Here is a 25,471-nt window from a genome sequence, read left to right as displayed (position 1 = left end):
GTGTCAAGAGCCATAGAGTCTATAATCGGTGGCAGCACACACAGTCCATGATGGTGCACTGCCTTTATACATTTTTAAGTAGGTTGACATGAAGCAGAGTTGGCAAAATTGAGATGTTAATCCAGTTAGTGGGAACTGGAATAAACAGAATGAAGTGGTTGTTTCAAGTAGACTCCCTAAAGATAAAAACATGTATTCATATATTTCGGTATTATTATAACAATTATAAAGCATTATAAACATTTCAAATTTCATCACTGAGTGCTTCCAAAAATGGAAATGGACATACAGTCCCCCAGAAAGTATTGGAACATCTTAGCCAATTCTTTTATTTTTGCGATACATTAATGACATTTGGGTTTAAGATCTGAAAATCACTGAGACTACAAATCAGGATTTCAGCTTTCATTTCCTGATATTTACATCTAGTGTATAACAGAGTGTATTCAGTGTATAGCAAAAGCAAAAGAAACAGCCTTGCTGTTCCAATACTTTCAGAGGGGACTGTACATGAACTGAAGCTTCCTGTTGCTCCAAGGTTAAGTAGGTGCTGTGTATGTGTGTCACTGTCATGTTTGGATGCTTTAAAACAAAACACCCCAACATTTTTTTCTGACATGCATTTATTATTTTGACACCAAACTTCACTTATGTGTTTTTGTAATTAATCTCTAATTAATAGTCTTATAACATAATGAAGAATAATTTAAACATATTATCCAGTTTACTTGAAGTACTCCATGGTGACATACTTATATTAAATGCGTATAATGTTATAGTTGATAATATATATTACATTTGTTTTATAATTATTCTCAGGTGGTTATTAGTTATAAAAGCTGTGAAATACACCACATGAAGTAATACTGAATAGTGACACTTGTATTACAACATGATTCAAAATTATTAATGAATTAATTTTATTGCACATTATTAGATCTTTTATAATAGTTTATAAAAATGCTTACAACAAATTATCAAATGACAAAGAAGTTTAGATTTATGAATATGGGCTTCATAGAAAGTGTTACCAGGAATATTTTATCATAATACCTGGTGTAATTTGGTCTTTGATCCAGTGAATCCAGTAAATTTATTGTTCAGCTTTATTAGTGTAGACTTGTAGTATGTAGTGATTCTCTTAAGTCTAGCAATTGTTCCAAAAAGCCTAAGTATAGAACTTAAAAATACAAGTTCTTCTCATAATATCTTTGACACAATGAGACTTTAAGAAAAATGGGAAGCGTACATGCAACCAACTACTTACATCGTCAAAAAGACACAGTAGTCACTTCCCATTACTGATCTCAACAGCATGTAACCCACCATTTACTGGCAACATGTTTGCTTTCCATGCTAATGCATTCCTTACTTAATGAATTTGTTTGTCAGGTCAAGCTAAGCTGAATCTGCAGATAGTTGGAATACCTCTTTTTAATGAAATTGCATTGAGACATATGCTTTGCTACATCATTGATCCAGTCTCCTGTTGACTTAGTACTCTGTCATGATACTTAGGGCATTTTAATGACTTTACATATAGTAATGACTTTATTAGGTCAGTGGTGGAGTCATGGTGCCGCTCAGTTTCACTGAAAAGATGATGGTGTAATCTGCTTTGTACAAGACTGCCCAGCTGCCCAGCCTAGCTTGGTGATTTCACTGCTCAAACATGCCTGAACCTGGTCATTAACTGAAACGAGTCTGATGTGTTTGAACATGAACCTCAATAAAGGGTGTATCCCCAACACTGATGTGTGAGAAAGTTCTTATTAGAATTCAGTAATAGGTGGCAGCTAACGTAATGTTATAATTTATGTCGAGTTTAATCATTTATTCGTTTAGAAGACGCTAAACAGAGTTAACTAGTTAAGTGCATTGATACAGATTTAAAGTAATAAATGAATATATGATTATTATTAACTTCTAAGAAATTTTCTAATTTAGCACATCATGTCTGTGCCTTCAAGAAAAACTCAGCAGGTTGTTGGAAATTGTTTCACAAGGTGACTGTCTGTAGTAAGCAGGAGCGTTATATGGCGGCTTTGCTTCAAGCTTTATTATGCTCAGCTTTGTCAGTATTTCTACATACCTTTTTGTTCCTGATTATGAAAAGATTGTCTGTCATCCCTGCACGCTAATGAATCCAACTAGTGGAAATGGTTCCACCATCAACCAGATGTGCCTTAGCGGATGTGTGTAGTGCAGCAGGCAGTGGGATTTATAAGCTTGCACTGTAGTTACAGCATAAAGTAGCAGCACACCACCGTAAAGCATATTAAGTTGTAAAAGTCAGTAAAGAGAGACAGTATTTTCCCCTTTTTTGGTTGAACCTTAGTTTCCTGGGTGTCTGGGGTATTGATTTGTCAACCCCTAAAAATACATTTGAAACCTATTGATCTAATAACTGTCTTACTTGCACTTGGTACCCACTTCCATATTTTGCCAAACATTACAGCTTTAAAAATTTTTTGCTTAAATATTGTTTTCAAAAAGTTATTAAAATTCCAGGAATTACAATTTGGAGGCATCTGTATAAAACTTGCACCCTGAATGACCCAAATGCTACCTCATAGACTAATTCACTATTAGAAAGACAGGTCTACCTAAATTAGCTAGGCCTAACAGAGAGCAGAGGGTTACTATAAAAAATGACCTCTAGCTTTATTGAAGATTGCTCACTTTTTTCATGGCATCATTTGATTATATTTGTAACCTACTTGCTATTTGCTGCCAGTTTTACACTTTATGAGAACAACACTGTATGAGCATCTGAGCAATTTATTTTTTGGGACATTTCTTATGGTTGATGAACTAGTGAAGATTATAGGAATAAGGCAAATTGATATTTTGCACCCTACAGTTGTATTGTATTTTTTTAATGTCAGCTACTGCCACTGATGGTATTTGGTAAGGGTAAATCCCCAACAACACTATTGCATGCTGCAGCAATGCAAATCTTTATCTGTGTGTGGTATTTGTGGCAAAAGCAGCACCTCATGCAAGCTCCATGGTTGAAAAAATGCATGAAGCTGTTCTTGTTTTTCTTTGAAGCCTAAAGATTGACATATCTATTTGTAGTGAATTGGGAACCTCTCAGAGCCAAGCATCGTTTCATCATTCATCATGGTAGTGTCCACAGTACTGTACATCATGATAATGTACAAATTGGCACAGAGTTGCAATCATTAGGACTTTATCTTTGTCTGGTGAATTGGACTATAATCTTAGAATATATTAGAGTTGGACTGTAGCCTAATATTAGAATATTATCAAGGAGGCTGGAGATGCTTTCTTTAACACCTTCTATTTCGTTACATGTGGCAAAGATGTGGAATTTGATAACAGTGAGAGGAAATGTTCCTTTAATCGGTGTACATTGGATTTTAAGTGCCTTCATAGACCACATTCACTTTCGTCTTTCAGTGGCATTGAAGTCACACAATGAAGGGAGATCCTGCTGGTTATGAAAAACTGCTGTCTATTCTTGTTTCATGAGTCCACCATATTGTATGTCATAGTATGTGTTTGGCTTTGTGTGAGAATTATTACACCCATCTTTGCATTCTATAAAAAACATAAACACTTTGATGTGAACACTGATAGCTTAAATAACAAGCACAGTTGAATTATGCAAGATAATGGAACATAGGTTGCTTTTGCTGAATGAGTGCCAGATGAAATGCACCACATTTGAAAACAGCTTGATATGATAATTCTTGAAGATAATGATTAGATGTGTGACACTTCAAGGGTTTTCTTCTTAAACACAGATGAAACATGTATTTTAGGATTTCATGCAAAAACCTCTTGACTCCTTAAGCTTTATTGGTCATTGTCCCAAACAATTGGACACTGTCCCAAACAATGTTCTTTACTGTTTTCTCTACTGCTTTTATTGATAATAATGAATTCTCATAAGAACTTTATCGTGTGTACTTTACAGTCATGTGGTTATTGTGTACATCGAATGTGACACCTGAATTCAGGAACAAGATTAGAGCTTAATCGACAATTCCAAAACAAAATTGTATACATGCTAATTTGCATGGCCTGTCGAACAGAAACAATCACAAACCATGTTAAAGTTCTATACACTTCAGTTTAGATTAATACAAGGACAAAGCATGAGAACTACAGGACATAACATAACATAAAAACACATTTAAACAATAAGACAAATGTCTGAGCTCTGAAGAATATGGATGGATTCCTTATACCAGTGTTTAAAATTTGTGAAGATCACATTCACTTTGTTTCAATTCACTTTTAGTAAGCACTTTATCCTGGTCAGGGTTGTGGTGAATCTGGAGTCTGCCCCAGCAACACTGAGAATAAGGCAGAAATACACCTTGGATGGAATACCAGTCCATCGCAGGGAACCATGCACACACACATTCTTTGAAGGTCTAGCTACTACTAGCAACTAACATGACTGAAAGGCAACAACAGGTACCTTCAAATGTTGGGCCATTTAGGATTAGTTCATGGCTATAAATAACACATTAGGACATTTATAAGACATGTAAAATATTTATGCTTTGTTTCACTGGTGCTTTGTGCTACCAATTTTCACTAGTGATATAAACTCTCAAGTGCTTTGACCTTGAAGGGGAGAATAAACTCAAATTTTTCTGCCCAATCAACTTTAAACCTTTCGTGCTTGTTTCAGACAGAAACCATATTGTCACTTCACAAATTAGACAAGAGGGGGTATGTCTGAACTTCCTTTAGCTAAATAATTTACATAAATGGATGTGATTGGCAACAGGGGATCTGCTAAAGAAGCCATGCTCAGATAACTGGAGTCACTGAATTTTTCCATACATTGACTGGTTCTGTTCAAGTGCTCGGTTAAAGTACTTTGCCGTGTCTGCAACCAGACCAAAGTTCACCAGTTCACAACCCCTGCTTTATAAGATATACATAGTTTGGTATATAAGATGTCTTCTTCCAGTTACCTACTTGACCCTTAAGTTTTTAATATTTCAGTGAGCCCTGTATGTATGTGAGATTAACTGTGAAGATTCACTTTCTCTGCCCGTTTCAATACTTAAGACATGGACATTCCCAATGTACTTAATAGAAAGAGGGTCAGAAGTGCTTGTGAGCTAGCATTTTGAATGGTAGGAGGAAACCTAGGGGCTTGAGTATGTTTTTATTGCTGTTTCTCATGTACTGACCATGGAGGTGTCCACCTTCCCAGCAAGCCTTGTAGAGTTCCATGGAAAAATGGGCCTTATAGCAGTCCCACATTGACTTTCCTTGACCTTGGAAATTTACACACACCTTTTCCTTCAGACTGTGTATAGTCTTATCTGCTTGCTAACTAGCTAGCTAAACACTTAGTGTGTAGATTATGTCCATAAAACCTATAGTAGTTATTATTGGAAATAAAATATTAATTTGAATAAAATTATGGGGCTGCAGTTCGGTTTAAAGGAAAATCAGCCTCTGTTTATTTTAGTGACGAAGTTTCTATGACAGTGAAGACTTGTAAGGACAATTTTGGCTCATGTATATTGTAATAGGTAGCCTTTTTTCCCCACCAAGTTTCAGTGAACCCTGTGCATCAATGTAAACCGTTAAGCTAAATGCATGCAGAGATGGACTTGTTGAGACCTGCTACATAAAGTCATTACTTTGGCTGTATTCATCTGCATGCAGTTATATACACCCTGTGAGTCAATCATCTTGTGATTGTGCTCCCAAGCATGAGCAGTTTGTCTGCAGTGGTGCTGCTGACCCAAAGAAGTATGACATCATCATAGTGGCCCCTGGTATGATAAGTGGAGATATTTTGGATGCGTCCCAGCTGCCTTCCTGCTATATCACATGCAAATGGGGTAGATCTAGCGTGACTTCTGGAATAGCTCAGCTGTGATGTGATGGGATGTGGGTTTTCTTGTACCAATAAGCAAAACTATGTGAGGTATCAAATGAACCGATAAGTGCCATGTTTCATCTTGTAAGCTGGTCTTCTTGGTGAACTGTGCCTTTATGCTGTAGTGGTGTTTAATCAGTTATTTTCATGTGCCACTTCCCTGTCTGGCTCAGACAGATTGCTAAACTCAGCAGCTGATTTTCTTGAGGAAGCTGAGGCTAAGTTACACATGGAGACTGCAGGATTTGTGCTGTATATGCATATTAAACGTGGCTATTGTGTAGGAATGACCTTGTCTAGGAATATACTTGATGTTAATCTTTGTGTTCAAAATGTGAAATGACAAACAGGTCTAATGCGTGCTTTTCTAGCACTTCATCCATTTTGGAACAATATTGTTTGCTGACATTGTTAAAGATCTTACATAAGCACACAGTTATGCTTTACCTAATAAAAGGCGATGGCTCAAAACATATGCTTGGAAATATGCCTGGAAATGTCCAAGGCACATTTAATGCAGTTGTGTATGGTGTAATGAAGTCTTGTTATTTTTTTTTCATTAATCTGGCAAAATCTATGCATAAGTCTGTCATCATAAACATCATACATATTTTCTGAGAGGTTTGCCATCTACTCTGTTTCTCCCTAGATCTACTGTTCTTTCCTTCATTCCTCATTTGTTTTGTTCTCTTTCTCTCTGTGATTCCCTTTGCAATTTCTGGCACTCCGCCTGCAACAGGAATGTAATCTAACCCTTTGATTATAACTTATTTGTGCATTAGTTTAGTGATTAGCCTTTAAATGAAGCCAGACAGATTATAAGGCAACAGCATGGTAATGTCAGTGGTCAAAAGCATATGAGGTGAAAACTGGTGGGAAAAAAATTGGAAAAAGATCTCTAAAATGGGAACAGCACCCATGCAAGATGCAAGATAATAAAGAATAAACCATGTGAGTAATGGGGAAAAAAGTAAAAAGTTGAGTGAAGCAGTAGGACAGTTTCTGATATGAACAGAACATAGATGAAGAATCAGCGTGCTCCATATTCTGGCAGACTCAGTCCATGGCAAGTATGAGGACGATCTCTGAAGTCATCACAGATGGTCAGGCTTCTTTTACGTAATGAGTTCTGTACTGATACACTGCCCCCTTCCAGTGTGGCTGAATGTGCCAAGGCAGCATCTTTGCCAGATGCACTTGGGTACATAGAGAGATTTTTGAATGTTTAAGACTGGCCTTGTTAAAAACGTTGCATAACGATGAATCCTTCAACTGTGCCTTCACATTGTGCTTCTACATTTTCACTAGTACACTAACCTTAGTAAAGCAGAACTTCAGCAAAAAAATTGTTGACTACCATCTGATAGTCATGAAAATCAAAAAAGGAGAAAGGACACTATTGCTTAGTAAAGCAGAACGTCAGCAGAAAACTGATGAACTCAACATCAGTTTGAACTACATAATGTTTGCTCAAAAACAGTACAGTTTCAACGTTTCCCTGTTTTCAAGACACCCGACACTTCATAAAAACTAGGTAATGAGTAAGATCAGGAATGATTGAAGTAGAGAAACATTTAAAACTAAAAGTATCGGTTCTTAGGTTTTATGGTGTGCCATTGTTTTTCTGTAATCCAAGGTTCCAATACACCATAAATTACTGACTATATGCTTCTTAACTCCTTAAATCCATGGTTATTATCTGTTACGTAACCACATGATGCAAGAAGTTAATCTTGTGAAAGATTAGAGATGTTACGCCTGTGCCATATGGTCATCGTAAGCTCCCAACAGTGCAGCCTGTGCAAAGTGCGGTATCTGCAATAAAGCTGTTATCAAGGTTTGGAGATCATAATCGACTCTTGTATGAATAATGATAAAGCTACTCCAAATTATTTCAAGAAACAGCATGTGCAATGAACTTTTAAAGGCCCTAAAAAGGAGTTTTTTTTATCATGTACTTAACTGCAACATTAAAGAGACATTTGTGTCTGCAGTTTTTAACTTCCAAGTCCTGAGAAAATGCCTGTTCTTTTGGAATGGAGGAGCAGAATTAAAACGTTATGAGCTCAGAATCTGCTCAGGAATGTTAGTTATTGTAGGAATCTTCTTCTCTGTGCTTACCGCCTGATTTTTGACTAGGCTTCTTTTCAGTATTACTAACCCTTCACACTGATTAAGTTCTATTTTACACTAGCATTGTGGGTTTCACTTCAAGTAGATGAATCAACAAAGTTTCTATGTACCTACTTATTCTTTGTTGTTTCAACACGGTCTTGTCCTACGTATTGTGACTGCAGAAATTTTGCAAAATTTAAGATTTCCTTCCCCAAAACTTGCAGCAGACACAATGTATGTGCCATTTGTATGGAAATTGTGAGTGTAGCCCACTGTTAAACTCATTTTAAGAAACAGACAGAGAGGCAGAGAGTGCGAGGCAGAAGGAGGGGGAATTGGGAATGGGGGTCTATTGTGATGTCTCACAATCATACAAACCCCCTTCCTCAGTGGTTAGTGGCTGCTGTGGCAACAAGACCATGGATGGAAGAATTGAGGGTTGTCCTCCAGCAACAAGGCGGGCAATTGTTCCAGCAAAGGAGGCTAGCAAAATGAGGATCTGGGTTTGCTCCCTTAGCACAGAGACCATTTGTGATTGTGTCTGATCAGGTATTATTGCTGAGTTGTATTTTGCTGTCTTTCATAGTGTAAAAGTTTGGTGGATGCTTCACCTGAACATCATGGCTTAGATTTTCTCCATCATATTAAAAATTCTGTGCTTGAATATAGCTTATATTCATAAGACCATAGCTTGAATTCAACAAGGGATGGATGTACTGTATAGGTTTTAAAGGGGTAAATCAAAAACTACTTTTATTTACTAGCAAGAAAAGAATATTAAGCTATAATGTGCTTATATGATGCTGCATTATAAAAGATAAAGTTTTGTTGTAATTTGTATGTTCCCATAACTTAAGTTCCTGGAATTGAAAGACAGTAATGCTTATATACATATAAGTAATGTCACGGTTACATAAATTCAGTGTGCTGGCGAATGATGAGGGGAAGGGGGTGGGGCTGGAGGCAGGGCTTAGTTCAGGAGTGTGCAGCAGCTTTGTGTGGTAGAGGTTAGTGATGGAGCGAGTGAATGCCACTTGGCCACTGATCCATAACTGAGTGAGGGACAAAGGCCTCCCGCAGAGTGAAGTGCACCCAGAGCCTGACACTTCTTCATAGTGCTCTCACATAACCTGCTGCGCTACCCTCCCGTTTCAGCTGTGGAGGGTGAGTAATGTCGTATTGTTTTGCATCTGTTAGGTTTTGCAGCATTTAAAAAAAAAAATACATTTTTAAAATTTGTTTGGTCTTTAAGTGGTCAGTTGTGTTTTGTTTGTGGAGTTCCAAACAAAACAGTATTTTGGGGGTTTTTCATTGAATGATGAGATCATTCATTTATTATAATGTTCCACTGTTTTTGTGCAGATCCACTGGTCGAGTTTGTTCAGGGTTAGTCTTGGAGTGTATGCATTAATTTTCTCACTCTCACCTTGTGATGCTGGTTTTGCTTGGCACTTTTTTCTCACATGGCAGGTCCTCTCTTATATAAACTCCTCCTATCACTTAACCCACTGTTAACTGTTGTTCACCACTGAACTGGTTTTCTCTGTGGACATCTCTGAGGCATCTGTTCTGACATCCAGGCCAGGAAAACCATCCTTTCTCCTTCTCCATCAGGGTCAGTTAACGCCAGTCCTAACAGTTATGTGTCATAGATCGGTCGGCCATTTATACTTGGAGCGATGAACCATGCCTCTCCTCTTCCATTCATACATGGCTAATGAATGCTTTCTTGGGGGTCTTTTGTGAGCTCATGGAAAGGGACTTTGTATTCAATGCTTGGAGTAATGCTTCTTTTTGTCGATTGGGTTCTTTGTTTATTCCTGAGCATCTGCTGGTGGCATAAGAATCTTTACATCGTTCGTAAGATCATGTGGTTTTGCTTGACTATGATTGTTATACAGGCTAAAGTACTATTCAGATGGGATAAGATTTCTGGACATATGCCTGTTAGATGATTTGTACAGTAAAGGCTATCTCTGTGTAAATCACAGAGATGTGAGTGTCTTCATGATGCTGTGTATGCATGGTTGTCACATTAAACGTTCCAGGCATACTATGTAGAACTTTGTTTAATATAAACTGATTGTTTACACCTTTTTTATAAGGGCTTGTTGTAGGGCACATAGCTGTGCAGTTTGCACGTGATCATTTGTAGGTTGCGTGTCCATAACATGTACTGTATGTACTCTGTACCTGTGCTGGGAACTCAGTAACTTACCTAGAACCCTCAAAAGCATCTTTTCTCTGACAAGTTCTCTTAGATATTGACTATATTTTATTGTTCTGCATTTTAAACTCTGCCAGTACTTGGTTTTGTTTTGGTTTTGTCAGGAGACAACAGAAAAGAGTGCATCCTGGTGTGTCTTTATACTGAAGAAAAAAGGCATAACCTCATTTCCACCATCAGGGCAATAATTAAGAAATTCTAGTCAACTGAAAATGTTATGAATCAACCTGGAAGAGAACGTGTGTCTGTATTGTCTCATCACGCTGTGAGGAGGATGGTTTGAGTGGCCAAAAAATCTCCAAGTATCACAGCTGGAGAATTGCAGAAGTTAGTTGCGTCTTGGGGTCAGAAAGTCTCCAAAACTATAATCCGAAGTCACCTATATCACCACAAGTTGTTTGGAAGGGTTTCAATAAAAAAACCTCTACTCTCATCCACAACCAAACTCAAGCATCTTCAGCTTTCCAGACACTACTGGAACTTCAAATGGGATCGGGTTCTATGGTCAGATGAAACCAAAACAGAGCTTTTTGACAATAAACACCAGAGGTGGTTTTGGTGCACACAGAGAGGTAGCCATATGGAAAAGTACCTCATGCCCACGGTTAAATATGGTGGTGGCTCTTTAATGTTTTGGGGCTGTTTTTCTAACATTTTGTTAGGATACGTGGCATCATGGATTCTTTAAAATATCAACAGATATTAAATGAAAACCTGACTGCCTCTGCCAGAAAGCTTAAAATGGGTCATGGTTGGATCTTCCAGCAGGACAATGATCCAAAACATACATCAAAATCAACACAAAAAGGGTTTACTGACCACAATGATCAAGGTCTTTCCATGGCCATCCCAGTCCCATGACTTCAAACCCATAGAAAACCTGTGGGGTGAACTGAAGAGGAGAGTCCACCAGCGTGGACCTCGAAATTTGAAGGATCTGGAGAGATTCTGTATGGAGGAATGATCTCAGATCCCTTGCCATGTATTTTCCAACCTCAGCAGGGATTATAGGAGAAGACTCAGAGTTGTTGTCTTGGCAAAGATAGCACAAAGTATTGACTAAAAGGGTGCCAGTAATTGTTGCACACCTATATTTAACAAAGATATATATTTTTCCTAAAAATATATCTGATAAACCTGTGTTGTGTTTGCAATTGTTTGATATCCATGAGGGCAGAGTATTATTGTGATTTTTTTTTTTTTTAACAAAAGATGAAAAGGTTAAACAATAAAGACAAAATTTCACAGCCTTCTTTGCTCATATTTACCAATATTAGTGGAGGGCACTGTATATTACCACTGGTCGTTTTATAGAAGGTAAAATATGGCTTAATCTTTCCAGTGCATAAGTTACTTTTGTGCATGCACAAACAATTACTGACATGAAAGATTCAGACTTGACTAAAATCCTATAGATTGTCCAGTAATAATAACAATACCCTACTTCTCCATGTAAAACTAGTCCATTCCAAATATGGCTTAAGATGGTATGTTTGCTAAATCCTTTAATGCAACAGTTAATTTTGTTTGTTTGATTATCTGTTTGCTGGTGTACTCGAGGACATATTTCTGTTGGCTCTGACAAGCTATACCTTCATTAGTTGCTCCAGTTGGTTTAGGGTTAAGCACAGCATTCTGGGAGCCCAGTTCTTCTTTCATACTCATCCAAAGCTTTAATTTCTGAACTGCAGGCATACTTTTTCTGGATTATTCCAGGATGAAGGTTATAAAAGAGAAGGGTATCAAACACAGGCACATCAGTGAAGGAATCAAAGGAGCCGGAAAAGGACAGATAATTTTAGCTGAAGAGGATGGAGTTCAGGCAGCTTCAGAACTCATTTACATACATATTTGGCCCACATGTCTGAGGCTGAGCACTGGCCACAAAGCGTCTCTTCTAAGGCCAGGATGTGAGACTTGACTGCACGGGGTGGTCTTTAGTTGGATGAATGGCACATTTGATGCCTTGCATTAGTAGATAGGAAAGGAAGGACTTGATTTCAGTTAACCCAGCTTTGAATATAGTGTCTTGAATGTAGCAAGTGTATTGTAGTTAAATAACTATTCAGTTGTGTTTATTTTCCAGTTATTTTTAACTGCTCTATATCAAAGTCATTTGGTTTGTTAGAATATTTAGTTATATACTTATGCTGTCCTTAAATCCTCCTTAGACTATGGCATTTTTGTGGAAAATGTTAAAGCTTATACACTCTGTGATGACTCATGCTACTTTCCTCTCTATAAAGTCATAATTCCCATGTGGAAGTTTGCCACTTAATTTCAGCAGTCAAACCCTTACCACAGAGTTCATGTTTCACACAGCAGTTTGGTTAAATTGCATGATTCAGAACTGCTTACATCTTGCAAATGGCACACCCAGAAACATGTCAACGGGATATGTCTGGGTGTGGACAGCAGTAGATCGCTCATTGGCACAGAAAGTGACTACAGTGATCCACTTGCTCTGTGAGACATGCCCGGAGACCCTCTGACAGAGAGACAGAAACAAATGTCATCTCCACTTTTAGACTTAGCAGAACAGAATCGTTCATTCGTTCTTCAGTAACCACTTTATCCTGCTCAAAGTAGATCCAGAGCCAGATCTCAGGAATACTGGGTATAAGGTGGAAATACACCCTGGATGGGATGTCAGTCCATCACAGGGCACTGTGCACACACATTCATACACTCATTCACACTTTTTGGTCAATTTACTATAGTTTACAGCATATTTTTGGTTGGGAAACTGCAGAACCTGGAGGAAACCCACATAGACACATAGATACAGCGAGAACATGCAAAACTCCACATAGCACAAGCTCAGTATCCAACCAGGGACCCTGGAGCAATGGCCACTGTGCTGCACGAACAGAGTCGTTTTTGACCCTTTTTTTTTTTTTTTAAATAATAATAATTTATCCTATGGGGCAGGTGTGTGGCGCACCTGCTGGGGGTTTGAAAAAGCACTTTGCTTTGTGAAAGGACATTTTAATGAGGGTGAATGAAAGTTTCAGCTCTTGAGTAGCCTGCATGTGGACCTGTATTGTAGTAATAAAACCCTCCACTGACCTGTGCAGCATGCAGGGTTAATGGCTAGAACCTGGCACTCTGAGCAGTAATGACTACCACATACCACAATGAATTTTCTGAGTGGAGAGCAGGGTTCTGCAGCTCATTCCTCAGTTGTAGCCAGTGTGGGAGTGGACGAGTGAAAAGGCATGCTGGGGTGGGTTAGGCCACTCTTATCTCTGGACTGCACACCATTGGTGTAGTCAGGGCTATACTCACGTATACACCGTATGCTTACTTTTTGTCTAGGGCTGTTTGTGTATAATGACTTCTAAGGATCAATATTAGCATATAACCTCGGAATACCCGCTTGTATTGCTGCTTCAGAAGTCCCTAATAATGGCCGTTTTATTAAGCATTTTCTCTGTATACCCCTCCCTATTACAGTTGTTTTCTAATGCCCTTCATTAACTTTACTCTACATTTAAATTAAGATATGTTGGGAGATAGGTTTGGGTTAGGGAAACTGGGTAATAGTAAAACCCTTTCTTTTAGGACTTCACCACTGCTGTAAATGTTAAAGAAAGGCAGCCTGTCAGCTCCAGTGGCAGCTTGGTTTTATTTTCCCAGTGCAAAAAAGTACTGATTTTAAGTAAGCGAAATAAAGCACCCTGAAAGAATTACCAGGTAGTATTGATGCACTTTCTGTGGCAGTGTACTGCCATTTTCAATTTCAGGGGTCAGTACTTGCTTTTGATTATGTGGTTATTTTATTTTACCATAGCACTCTTGAATTCTTGATTCAGAATTGTGTGAATTCATTTTCTGTAACAGCACAGCCCTAACAGTAGTTCTGGTTATAACATCAATTATAGGTTTATATTTATGCACACATTCTAATATGTTATTGTTTCTATAGTAACAGCTCATTCACAGGGATTTGTATGCCGGCTGCATCACATAACATAAGACTAATAATACACAGATTTAAAAATATTTAAATCGATATTTAACACAAACAATAATATAATCATTCATATGGTAAATTCTCTGTTAGGAGACATTTTTTAAACATTTATAGAAGAAGTCTCTGGTGTTAGCACTCTAACTATTGGTCAGTTTTTTTCCACGGAAGGGTCTTCAGTACTTTGTGCTTTCCGGTTTCTCAGTAACATGACAAGCTGCTGGCAAACTAACTTATTTCCTGGATGTTCCAAAACATTAAATATAACTGTAAATGGTTTAAAAATGTAATGTTTAAAAGTTCTCCATCCTCCAACAAATAATGGAGCCAACATCAGTCCTGTGGTCAGAAACTAACCACTGATGTATACATAATCATTAAGATTTTAATGTATTTATTTGAACCTAATTGTCTTGGTATCAGTGTCATTTGTTTATCATGGCCTATAGTCAGTGAGGAACTAAAACAAGGCAGTTATCCAATGTTTTTTTTTTTAAGCTGGTCCAGTAGGCTCAATGCAGACTCTGTGCTTAGTGCATGTGTCTGTTATGGCCCAAATCCAGAGAGTTCTAAATGGCCCGCTGTTGGCCCTGAATAGGCTCCTGTTTTCCAGTGAACCAGCCTCTTGGTGTTTCATGTGAACATGTATATTAGTATAATTGCATGCTAAAGGACAACACCACTAATTAATTTCCCCTTGAAGGAGAAGCCATAACCGGCTCCTAATTAGCGCTGGTGGTGTGACAAAGTGAAACCAGAAGTTAGCATTCTCTGTTCATGCTCAAGTGCTATCACAACAGTCTATACAGTTTATCTGTGCTTTTTTTCATCTATATACAGTATGCACGTGTGTACTTCTGTCGGTCTGTAACTCTATAAACTATTCATGTTTCCCTCTTTTTTTGTTCCAGGTCTGAGGGTTTCCCCATCGAAGCACACCAAAGAGAGCCTCTCCCTGTGGGTGTGTATATGTGTTTCTCTCAGGATCTGCTGTGTGTGAGAAAACCATCTACATTCAGCACCTCCAAGAAATATCATCAGTATCTACTGTGCCAGGCCTGCTGAGCCCGGCGTGCTCTTCTCCGACTCTTCCCTTGGCCCCCTTCACACCCTCTGCAAACGCTGGCACAGCAGCACTTTAGGACTGCTAATCATGAGTGAATTCTGGTTGTGCTTCAACTGCTGTATTGCTGAACAGCCACAGCCGGTAAGCTACTCGTGCTTCATCTCCAGAGACGCATTCATACCACAGGAAACAGGAAGTGCTCGCTGGTTATTGAGCAGCACCTGTGCACATCTAGCACAAGGTTTCTATTCACGCAACAGTACATAAGAATAAGCCGTGTGTGTACTGCTACTGTTGTTTACTGCTGAAGGAAATATCCTGGGTGTCAACGTGACCAAGTGGGGTTGTTTTTTTTGTTTTGTTTTTTTGCATCAATGTTGTATTATTCCTGGCTGAGGTCTTAGCTCTGTCTGTAATGCTTATCCCCACACCTCTCAGAAGCTTGAGACTTCAGGTTCCCTTTGTCCTCCAGGACTGATAAGATTCATATAAAAAGCCTTGCATGCTTATGCATTTAGAGCACATCTAAAAATAACTAACTAAAAATAACAAGATTAACTAGTTCTTCTAATGAGAACATTGTATTTTAAATTCCAGCTATCCCTATTCTTTATTTCTATACATTTTGAAGAAGATAGGTTTGATTTGGATTTGTCTGTGACCCCTGTTTCAGTTGGTAAGAATTTTTGCTCTGCAGTTTACATGTGTGACAGTCTGAAATGTTAAACCTGGACTGACATGTCTATAAGACAGACTGTAGTCTACTCTGCATTTGGCATGGAACATATCTACCAGTAGAATGTTTAGATTTCTGAAGGATAGTCATTACATAAGTGTCTGAATATACTAGTAGGTACTATAAATGCATGTAACTTTTAATATAGTTTTACATTACCGTTTAACATCTAATTAAATTTCCATACTACTTTGTATAAATTAAGTGTAGTAAATAATTTATCACTCAGATGAATAGGATAAGATTGGATGATGTCCAGGGTTTTGGGTAGTTCCTGGTCTGAAGCTTTCCAGGTCTAGGTGGTGTGTATCTCCATGTTACTCCTCCTGTCTGGTGCTCCGTATTTAGTGGCTGCTGGGAGGAGATGAGTTATGTCGCTCAAGGCCTTTTATGGCATAAACATTTGAGGAATCTGAAGTGTTCACGGGCTTGCACCATAATCAACACTGATGGAACAAAGAACTTGGCAGCCCTATACTGAAATACCCAATTCAAATGACTTTCCACCTTCTACTGGTCTATATTATAGCAAGAATTATTAACCTCTGAAGCCCTTTTTTGTTACATTTGCGGAGTGATTCAGTAGGATTAGCCAGCATGCTCTTGAAAAGATGCATTTACCTCCCACTTATTGTGTCGTAGCCAAGAAAATTGTATTCACAAATTAGTTAAATGTTCAACTTGTGAGGAAAGTGTTCACTCCTTGGTGGAAAAGGTGTTTTTTTTTTTTGTTTTTTTTTTTTTTTTAGTTTAATAGACCTTTTTAAAAATCAAAATATCAATCAAATACACTGATGTTGGATGGGAGTCATAATGACTTCAGCACTGTGATATTTTCTGCTCATTTTGATCAATTTACTCATATTTCTTGGTAGTTTCTAGCATCTATCTTGTCACATAATTTCAGAAATCACATTGGCAAGTCTGTCTGTGATTACGTAACAGTTTGAATGAAGTAGGTCATGATTTCAGCATGATTCATGGTCATAACCTATATTTACCATTACATGGTATCTACTTTAACCTCTGAGGAAAATGGAAATGATAACATTTTTTGCATTTTTTAAAAACTTTTCTGACCCTCATGTCACAGGCGGACACAGTGAATCATCATTTATAGTTTCTTTTAGAAGAATACTGGCATGATTGACAGTTTTACATAACATACATATAGCTTAGTCTGACTTCAATACAGTTTATAGCATAGGCTCTGTTTTAACTATCTAGCGACTTAAATGTCTCGACAGCCTTAAATAACAACCGTGAATTGTACCTGCTTTACTTAGGTAATCATTATTGGCAGTGAAAGTTGTGTGAAAATGGGGTGTGGAATTCCCCCATTGACTTTGCCTAGTGGTTTTCCAATAGCCTATTGTCACAGTTGAATACAAGAGCAGTAATATAGAGGACAATGTGCTCCAGGAAGTTAGCTATTAAGAACACAGTGCCTAAATTATTCATGCAAATTAGTGCCTTACACACCAGCTGTGAGTTTTCCCCTCATCTTGATTCTTAGTTATTTTGAAATATGATGTTCATTAAATTAGGTCACAGTTTGCCTCAATACAACTGTGTGTGTGTATGTGCATGTGTGTGTGTCCTAGTTTAGACCTGTCATTTACTGTTGGATAAGCACTTACATTGAGACCTAAATGAATTAACATGGTGCAGAGATCAGACACAAGATGTAGTGATGGGAACTGCATGCTGTCTTCTTGAAATTTAAATGTAGCTCCTATTATTTCAGACATTGTTAGAATTTATTTGGGGAAAAAGGCATAGGGATATTTATAGGGAGCACAATTGCTTCGCACCTCCAGGGTTGGGGGTTTGATTCCTGCCTCCACCCTGTGTGCGTGGTGTTTGCATTTTCCTCCCCCAGTCCAAAGACATGTGCTGTTTCCAAATTGTAGGCATTTCCAAATTGTGATCGGTTGGCAAACTATCCAGGGTGTCCCCCACCTTTTGTCCAGAGTCCCCTGTGATAGGCTCCCCGTGACCCTGTGTATGATAAACGTTACAGAAAACAGTTTTATCACTACTCTTACTTATTTCGGTACAAATGTGCACAAAAGTAACATGCTTTTTTCATGTTATAGCCTGCCATTAATAATAAATCGTGGTTTTTAACAGTTTAATAATAAATAAGATAATAATGAATAAAGATTTGGTATGTACCCATTGAGATGCTTTAGGTTAGTGTGAAAAACGAAGTGGGGTAGAACGAGTGCCTTATTGGCAGTCAGGTGGTGAAGCCGACATAATTAACATTTGTCAGCTTGGAATATAAACTGACCATGAGCTAGACTTTCTAGGTTTACTTTATAATGACCCAAAGAGACCTCATGGCTGTTCTGTGGAGAGCAATCTAGACAGATGGTTTGCACCAACATTATAGTAGCATTGCGTCTTGGAACTTAATTTATGAGCTTTTTAACCCTCATAAAGTAACAGTAAGTTTTTAGGTTGTTGTCATTTTTGTTGAAGTGTCACTGAATTTAAACAGCCAAACTCATTGCTGTGTGTGTATGAGCTGCACCTGCAGTCAGTCATAAGTATGCACCAGAATGCAGTAAGAGGGTGATAGACCTACGTCTGGATCATTTCCTCTGCGGCGGTAGACCACAGACATGTACTTGATCAGGCAGTAATATGACACGTTCTCTGCTCTCCTGTAAGTTGCCCCGTTCCTCACTGCAGTAAAAGGCCTTTGATAGTCAACGCACATAAATTGTAGTTGTTTAGTAATCAGGATTTACTCAGAGCAGGCATCAGTTTTCAGTTTCATCTCCATCCATTTGTTCAGCCTTTTGAAACATGCTTCATGTGTGGACTATTTTTAAGCATAATTCAGTGTTCAAAACTAGTAAATTGTGTTGAGCTTTAAAATAAGTGGGTGTCCTGAATACTAATTAGTCAGAGGAAATAAAAACGTGTATGTCATTTAGCCATGTACAAATATTATTCTATTCCATGTCATAATAATGACCCCAATATTTCACAGTTATCGAGATCATATGATGTAAAGAAAAAAACTTGGGCGGGTGATCAGATCTTTGCAGAACAGGAATCCACAGGACAGCTGTAGTTTAAGTTGAAGGTGGTTAAAAAGCTAATGTTAAAAAGGCTAAAGCCTGTTGAGAGTGCTTGGGGGTGTGCGGTGATTGCAGTGTAATTGCATGCAATGAGGCAGCACTGTCTCCGGTTACATTCTGTTGAATGGGTCAAAGGAGCCAATCAATGGTTTGTTCACTGGGTAGTCCTATAGGCCTGTGTTTGAGGATTGGACATGGTGTTTTAAATTGTAGCTTTTAAGAAATGATTAAAGATCATTTCGGTTGCAACCACGGGAAGTGTTCAATACATGCAACATCTCAAGACCTGTAAGATTGGCCACAGGGACTTAAGGTCAGCAACTTAACACTTGCATGCAGTTGTAAGAGTAGGCATTTTCCATGCATGCATAACAACCTGTATTTCTACCACAAATTTGTTGCTGCAAACCATGAAGTTTGATGCCAGTATCTTAAGCAAAAAAGTCTTGGAACATTTTTTTTTACCACCAAAAACAATAAGACCAGGATAAAAATAAAATGCATAAAAAGATAGAGTTATGAAAAAGAGTCTCTGGCAATGAGTGCATGAAAGAGCTCAGTTGGACTTGTGTGGTTTTTTACGCTGGAGATGTCAGAAGGGTTCTACAAATGTCAGTGCCTTTACGAACCAACTCATTGTGCGGTTGTGTGCCACATACAAAAGTTAATAGGATAAAATTCAGCTTGACAAGGACTGGATTGTTGGGGGATGTAACAAGCTCACAATGGCTATGCTGGTTTAGACTTGTTTCCTCTGAAGTTCCCCTTTTAGAGCTGTTTGAATTCCTGCCATTGTATAAGTGAATCAGCTTCCTCACAGATGAAGTAGCCATGTGAGAGTCACAGTCACATTACAGGGTGTGCTTTCGTCTTGTATGTTTTCTTCATCCTTCCTTGTACAGTAGAACCTGAGAATTTAGCCTTTGTATTGCAAAAGGTTTGAAAATGTGATGTATTTTATAGGTATGAGTGGGTGTGTCATGTGCTCTCACATGCTCAAATGTCATCTATGGTTCTGGGTCAGTCGTTTTTGGTTTTGTGGGGTTTTTCCTTTGCGTGTGTCCTCATGAATGAATCAGCAAATACTCAGTGCCTAGCAGGCACAATTTCCAGGTTACACGTTGACATTTTTGGTCCACCGCTCATCCCATGGCGGAATGTTTTGTCCTTTCTGTCTTCCTCAAAAAAAAAAAAAAAAAACAGGCTAATGATGCACTGTACTTTTTCGAATACTATAAAGTGTGAGTGAGTCTAACAAGGCTTCCCTGTGTAGAAGAAGTTGTTTGTTTGACCCGCACTTCACCCCTGCAGCAGGCCAGATTGGGACATTGCAAGTTGGTCCTTATTGTTAAACTCATGCTTCGTTGGAACATGAACTAAAAATGGATTTGGCACTCTTTTCTTATTTTTTTTATTATTTTTTTTACAAATCTCTTTTTATTAAGGGGAAATCAGGGGGTTTTGTAGTAAATGAGGGAGCGAAGCCAGCGTTGGAAAATATCCTTGAGGTGCTTTCAGTTTTCACATGTGTTTAGTGCTGGAAGAAACCTAATAAAGAGCTGTTTTTAAGTTCCAGTTTGGCACTGGTGTAGAGCATGCCTTATTCAGTTTTGAGTGCTTGATGTAACATGATGTTGCATCTTTAAAAAGCAATAACTCATAATTCCACATGTAATGCTAACGAAAAATCCCAGCTAAATGATGTGACATAAATACCACATCACAATATTTGATGAGATTTCTTCGGTATATGATATGTATCACAGTATATAGGTTTGCTAAAAGACTGCCACTGTTGGATTTAAAAATAACTAAGTTTGACATAAATAGAATATTTAACTCTAACACAGTATTTGTTTTAAATTCTTTTTTAATTAAAAGTATATTGTGGCATAATTTATCATGATATCGATAGTCCATCCATTTTCTGTACCGCTTATCCTTACTGGGTCATGGGGAACCTGGAGCCTATCCCAGGGGACATGGGGCACAAGGTGGGGGACACCCTGGATGGGGTGCCAATCCATCGCAGAGCACAATCACACACACATTCGTACACTATGGACACTTTTTGTACATGCTAATCAGTTTACTTTGCATGTCTTTGGACTGGGGGAGGAAACCAGAGTACCCGGAGGAAACCTCTGAAGCACGGGGAGAACATGCAAACTCTGCACTCACAGGGTGGAGGCAGGAATTAAACCCCCAACCCTGGAGGTTTGAGGCAAATGCGTTAACCACTAAGCCACTGAGCCCCCTTGATATCGATAGTGGCTTAGCCAAAATATTTTGACTCCTCCATGAAAACTAGCTAAAACTATACAGAATTTTACAAAGACGCAGAAAGTACAATACAGTTGTACTGTATTTAGAACTCAAAGATTATATCGCTTGATGGAAGATGCAGCTGGACGTTTTAGGTCTAGTGAAGTGTAAAATGCCATCGCCTCACCAACTGTTGGATCGCCATAGCAACTGCTACATGGGTTGTAGGTGGTAACTCGCTGTTGATTGAGTAGCAGAAGGAAAAAAGCTTCTGAGGATGCTGAAAGCAGTGCTCACTCACATCGAGTCACAATTGTTGACTTTTAATCTGCTGAAGTCTCGAAGGCAAAGCCCACACTGAATGCCTCTCAATTGTGCATATGCCTATAAAGAGCAGTCATATGTAAACGCATAGCTGCACATTACATGAGTGTGATTTTACAAGCCTTGATTGTGCAAGGCTCATATCTTGTCCTCTATTAATTTAAAAGGTCAGCCAGTTTTCATTAAAAAAAAAAAAACAATCTATGCACCTCAGCACTGATTGTACCCATTGCCCTATTAAGTATAAGGTTAAGAATCTCAGAATACTCCTAGTTTTCTGATTTGCTACCAGTTCGTGCCCAATGGATCCTTTTCATGTGTAGAGTTTGTGTTAGATTAAGATAATTTAATAATTTATACCACTGTTTTCTCCAGCAGGTTGTGCTAAGGGGCGATTGCAGATCAGAAACAGAAGCATTAATTGGCTAATGAGCAGTTGCTTATCTTCGACAATTTTTGATGTTGTATGTTTTGTTTCCTTGGCAGAAGCGGCGAAGGCGCATTGACAGGAGTATGATCGGTGAGCCTACAAACTTCGTCCACACAGCCCATGTGGGATCTGGAGATCTTTTCAGCGGCATGGACTCTGTAAGATAATTTACCCTGCTCTGATTGACCAAGTTTCATCAATAATAGACTCCATTTTAGCTACCATAGACTCTAACAGTTCCTCCTTCTATAGGGTGCCATTTCTTTTGTCCTAATTGAATGGCTAGTCTTAATTTATGGAATTATATTGTATGGCTCTCTTTCAAGTCATTAATTTGAAATTGAAATAAATAAGCTATTTAAACTTGATAGTGTAATCCTTATGTAAAATTGCAGTAACTTGGGGCAGTTAGTCAATTTGAAGTCAAACAATTAAGGTTCAATTAACCAAGTCTCCTTATATGTAAATTTCCAAACTAATTGGATTGCCATGAATACCATATTTATTGTGCAAATGCTCCTGCAAATGATTTAGATGTTCATATCCAGTTTGATAAATGAGCCCGATTATACTTGGGAACCTGTATGACAGTTCAATAATTCATTGGGCATTTACTAATTATTGGCCATTTTTTTATAGGTGAACTCAATTCAGAACCAAATGCAGTCAAAGGGGGGGTATGGACGTGAGACTATGCCCATCAATGTTCAAATGCAACTGGTAGACACAAAAGCAGGATAATCCCTAACTTGAGGAGGTGAGTAAATGGTTTTTTTTTTTTTTTTTTTTTTTTTTTAAATGCCTATTTTATGATTAAATACCCTAATTTGCATGGAAAACAACAGCCTCACATGACTGCTTGACCACATTTTGACAGCCATTGCTCTTATTTCTTTTCCACTAGGGTTCCACTGCATCAGTGTATCCATTCCGACGCTTTGCATAGCCTCCCAGTATCCCTCTGTTCTCACCAAGCAAACACATGGACCATCATGCACTTCATGGGAATGAGGATGCCCTGTCCATGGCTGTCAGTATCCTCTCCACCCTCATAATGGATGCATGCATGCCCTGTCATCGACCGCCTAGCAGTGCATGGTGTAACCTGGCCTATTTGTCTGTGGTTTGAACAGCCCATTTTCTCAGCACTCATACATGAAGGTCTGGAACCTCCACGTACAAACTTTGTAGTTTTGTTTTATTTCCTTTTCTCCTTTATAGACGTTTTGAGTTTAAAACCTGGGGTGAAACACACCAACAAAGTCCATATAAAATGTTGCTAGCTCTGGCCGTGCAATGCCAAAATACTTGTTTCAGTGGAATGATGACTCACTTCTAAGCAGAAGTACCATTTTTTTTTGACTGAGGCTCAAATGAATGCTGTTTGTAAGAAGTGTGATTGTTCCTTTGGTGTTTACATCATTTCAGATCGCATTCCTTGTGTCTTTGTTTTTCTTTGTGGTAAAATATGATTAGACCAACAATAACTGATGCTGAAATGCCCAACTGACATTTCATTCACCACACTGCTGTAAATGTTTGATCATAAACTTGATATGAAGATGCTCAAGCTATAGTTGTTTGCTGTACAGTCAACGTGGAAAACCGACAGTGTCGTCAGTGTCCTAATGCTTTAATGATTTATGAGATTACGGAAGATCTTGAAATTGGGGCCAATTCGCTCTCCCTGTTGTACTTGCAGTCTTTTGGGAAATATAATGTAGCCTCTTAGATAATGCTTTAGCAGTTTTACTTGCTTTTGAACAAATATCCAAAATCCGCCATTTATAGTTCAAACTATTACTCTCAAAATCTGTGGGTTCAGAGAGTGATGTTTTTAAATGGTTATAAAACGAAATATGTTTTATTAAATTGCACTATATTTTCAAATGAATAATGAACATCAAGAATTTTGGGAAATGGGAAGTGTGCCTTTTTGCTTAGGCTTCTCTCATGACTTGCCTCCAAAATACTGAAAGTAATCAATTTTAGAAATAAGAGTAGTTTTGACTGTCGTAATTCAACTAACATTATTTATGAATTTGTAGATCAAAACATCAGTTTGGTTTTTTTGATGTGTATCAGTGCCAGGCCCATGAAAGTTAAATGATGGTTAAACAAAATGAGATAAAAGGCCATACAGTATAATGTGTGACCTCACGGCTGAATGTCCAATTGTCGTTTTCTCAAGTGCTTTCTGTTTGTATATACTGTGTATTTTGTGTGCCACAACCTGAACTATGCTAATTTATTTTTCCTTATTCCTTCTGTGTGACTCCCCCCACCCCCCATCCCACACCAAGTTATTAACATCATGTCTTACAGATTTATCTCATCATCGTGTTGTCGAAATTAAGAATTTTGGCAGGGTTTGTTAGTTTAGAGCTGGACAAAGTGAAATGTTTTTCCTGGTGCTCTGAATGAAGGCGTGGTTAAAGGATCAACAGACACCTGTGATGTATACAGAGGTGCCAACATCTAGAGTTTAGCCTAGCATATATACGATTTTTTGACCCATTGAAAATTGAAAATGATGCTTTTCTGCTTTCTAAAGCAGCTGTAAAAACCAAAAAAGCCAATTCAGGGTGAAAGGACGCGGGGCGTGAAATGTCAAGGATCACTTAGATCTTGTATGAATTGGTGAACCGTTAGAAAACATGCGGAGCTTTGTTCTCTTTGGTTGGGAAAAAACACAGGGTTTTTCTCTCTACTAGCATGTTCTTGTTAACAGTGTTGGCACCTCTATCTGTATGAAAATGGTAACCAGTGAAGACATTAATGATCAAGTTCGCACAAAATATTGAGCTTTTTGGCTACTGTGGTATAACTGGCATGCGTTAGGATTGCAGTGACCCTCAGCCTCTGTTCACAACAGATGGATTTCGTCATCAGGGATTTCAAGAAGCTATTGTTTTAGATGCCAGAGCAAATTTTTATACATTTGATGCTTGTTATTTTGCATTCTATGTTGGCTTGTACATTACCAAATGTGTTCACTTGAAATAAATATTTTTTCCATGTTACATGACTTAACGTATTATTGCACATTAATTAAGATTAATGAAGAAGAAATGATTAGTATTTAAGATCACTGATTGTGTTTTATCTTATTTCTTAATTAATTTGTGTAATTTTTTTCTAACAGAAAATGAGGGCAGATCAATAACTAAGCAGTGGTAGCAAACACACACAAACACACCATCACCAGGGGCATGCCGACAAAAATAACATTAAGGAAGGAATGTATGCAGTAGCTCACTAACAAGCAGATCTATTTGGATGTACTGAATAGGCCTTGGAGCTCTGCACAAGGCATCTCGCCTCCACGAAGGCCTTGATCATTTACATTTTGCAAA

At 38.2% G+C, this 25,471-nt stretch overlaps 1 protein-coding gene across 1 annotated transcript in view; it reads left to right on the top strand.

Annotated features, from left to right (window-relative positions):
- Nucleotides 1-25,138, top strand: part of cdc42se2 (CDC42 small effector 2) — a 29,049-nt gene extending 3,911 nt beyond the window's left edge. The window contains exons 2-5 of the mRNA XM_047160783.2: nt 15,111-15,406; nt 22,172-22,273; nt 22,755-22,872; nt 23,020-25,138. Of these exons, the coding sequence (XP_047016739.1) occupies nt 15,353-15,406; nt 22,172-22,273; nt 22,755-22,856 (258 nt within the window). The 5' untranslated portion in view covers nt 15,111-15,352 and the 3' untranslated portion in view covers nt 22,857-22,872; nt 23,020-25,138. The remainder of the gene's footprint in view (nt 1-15,110; nt 15,407-22,171; nt 22,274-22,754; nt 22,873-23,019) is intronic.
- The last annotated feature ends 333 nt before the right edge of the window (nt 25,139-25,471 follow it).

Source organism: Ictalurus punctatus, chromosome 16 (genome assembly GCF_001660625.3).
Source record: "Ictalurus punctatus breed USDA103 chromosome 16, Coco_2.0, whole genome shotgun sequence".
In the NCBI taxonomy this organism is placed as follows: Eukaryota; Metazoa; Chordata; class Actinopteri; order Siluriformes; family Ictaluridae; genus Ictalurus; species Ictalurus punctatus.
This window is presented reverse-complemented; position numbering and strand designations above follow the sequence as displayed.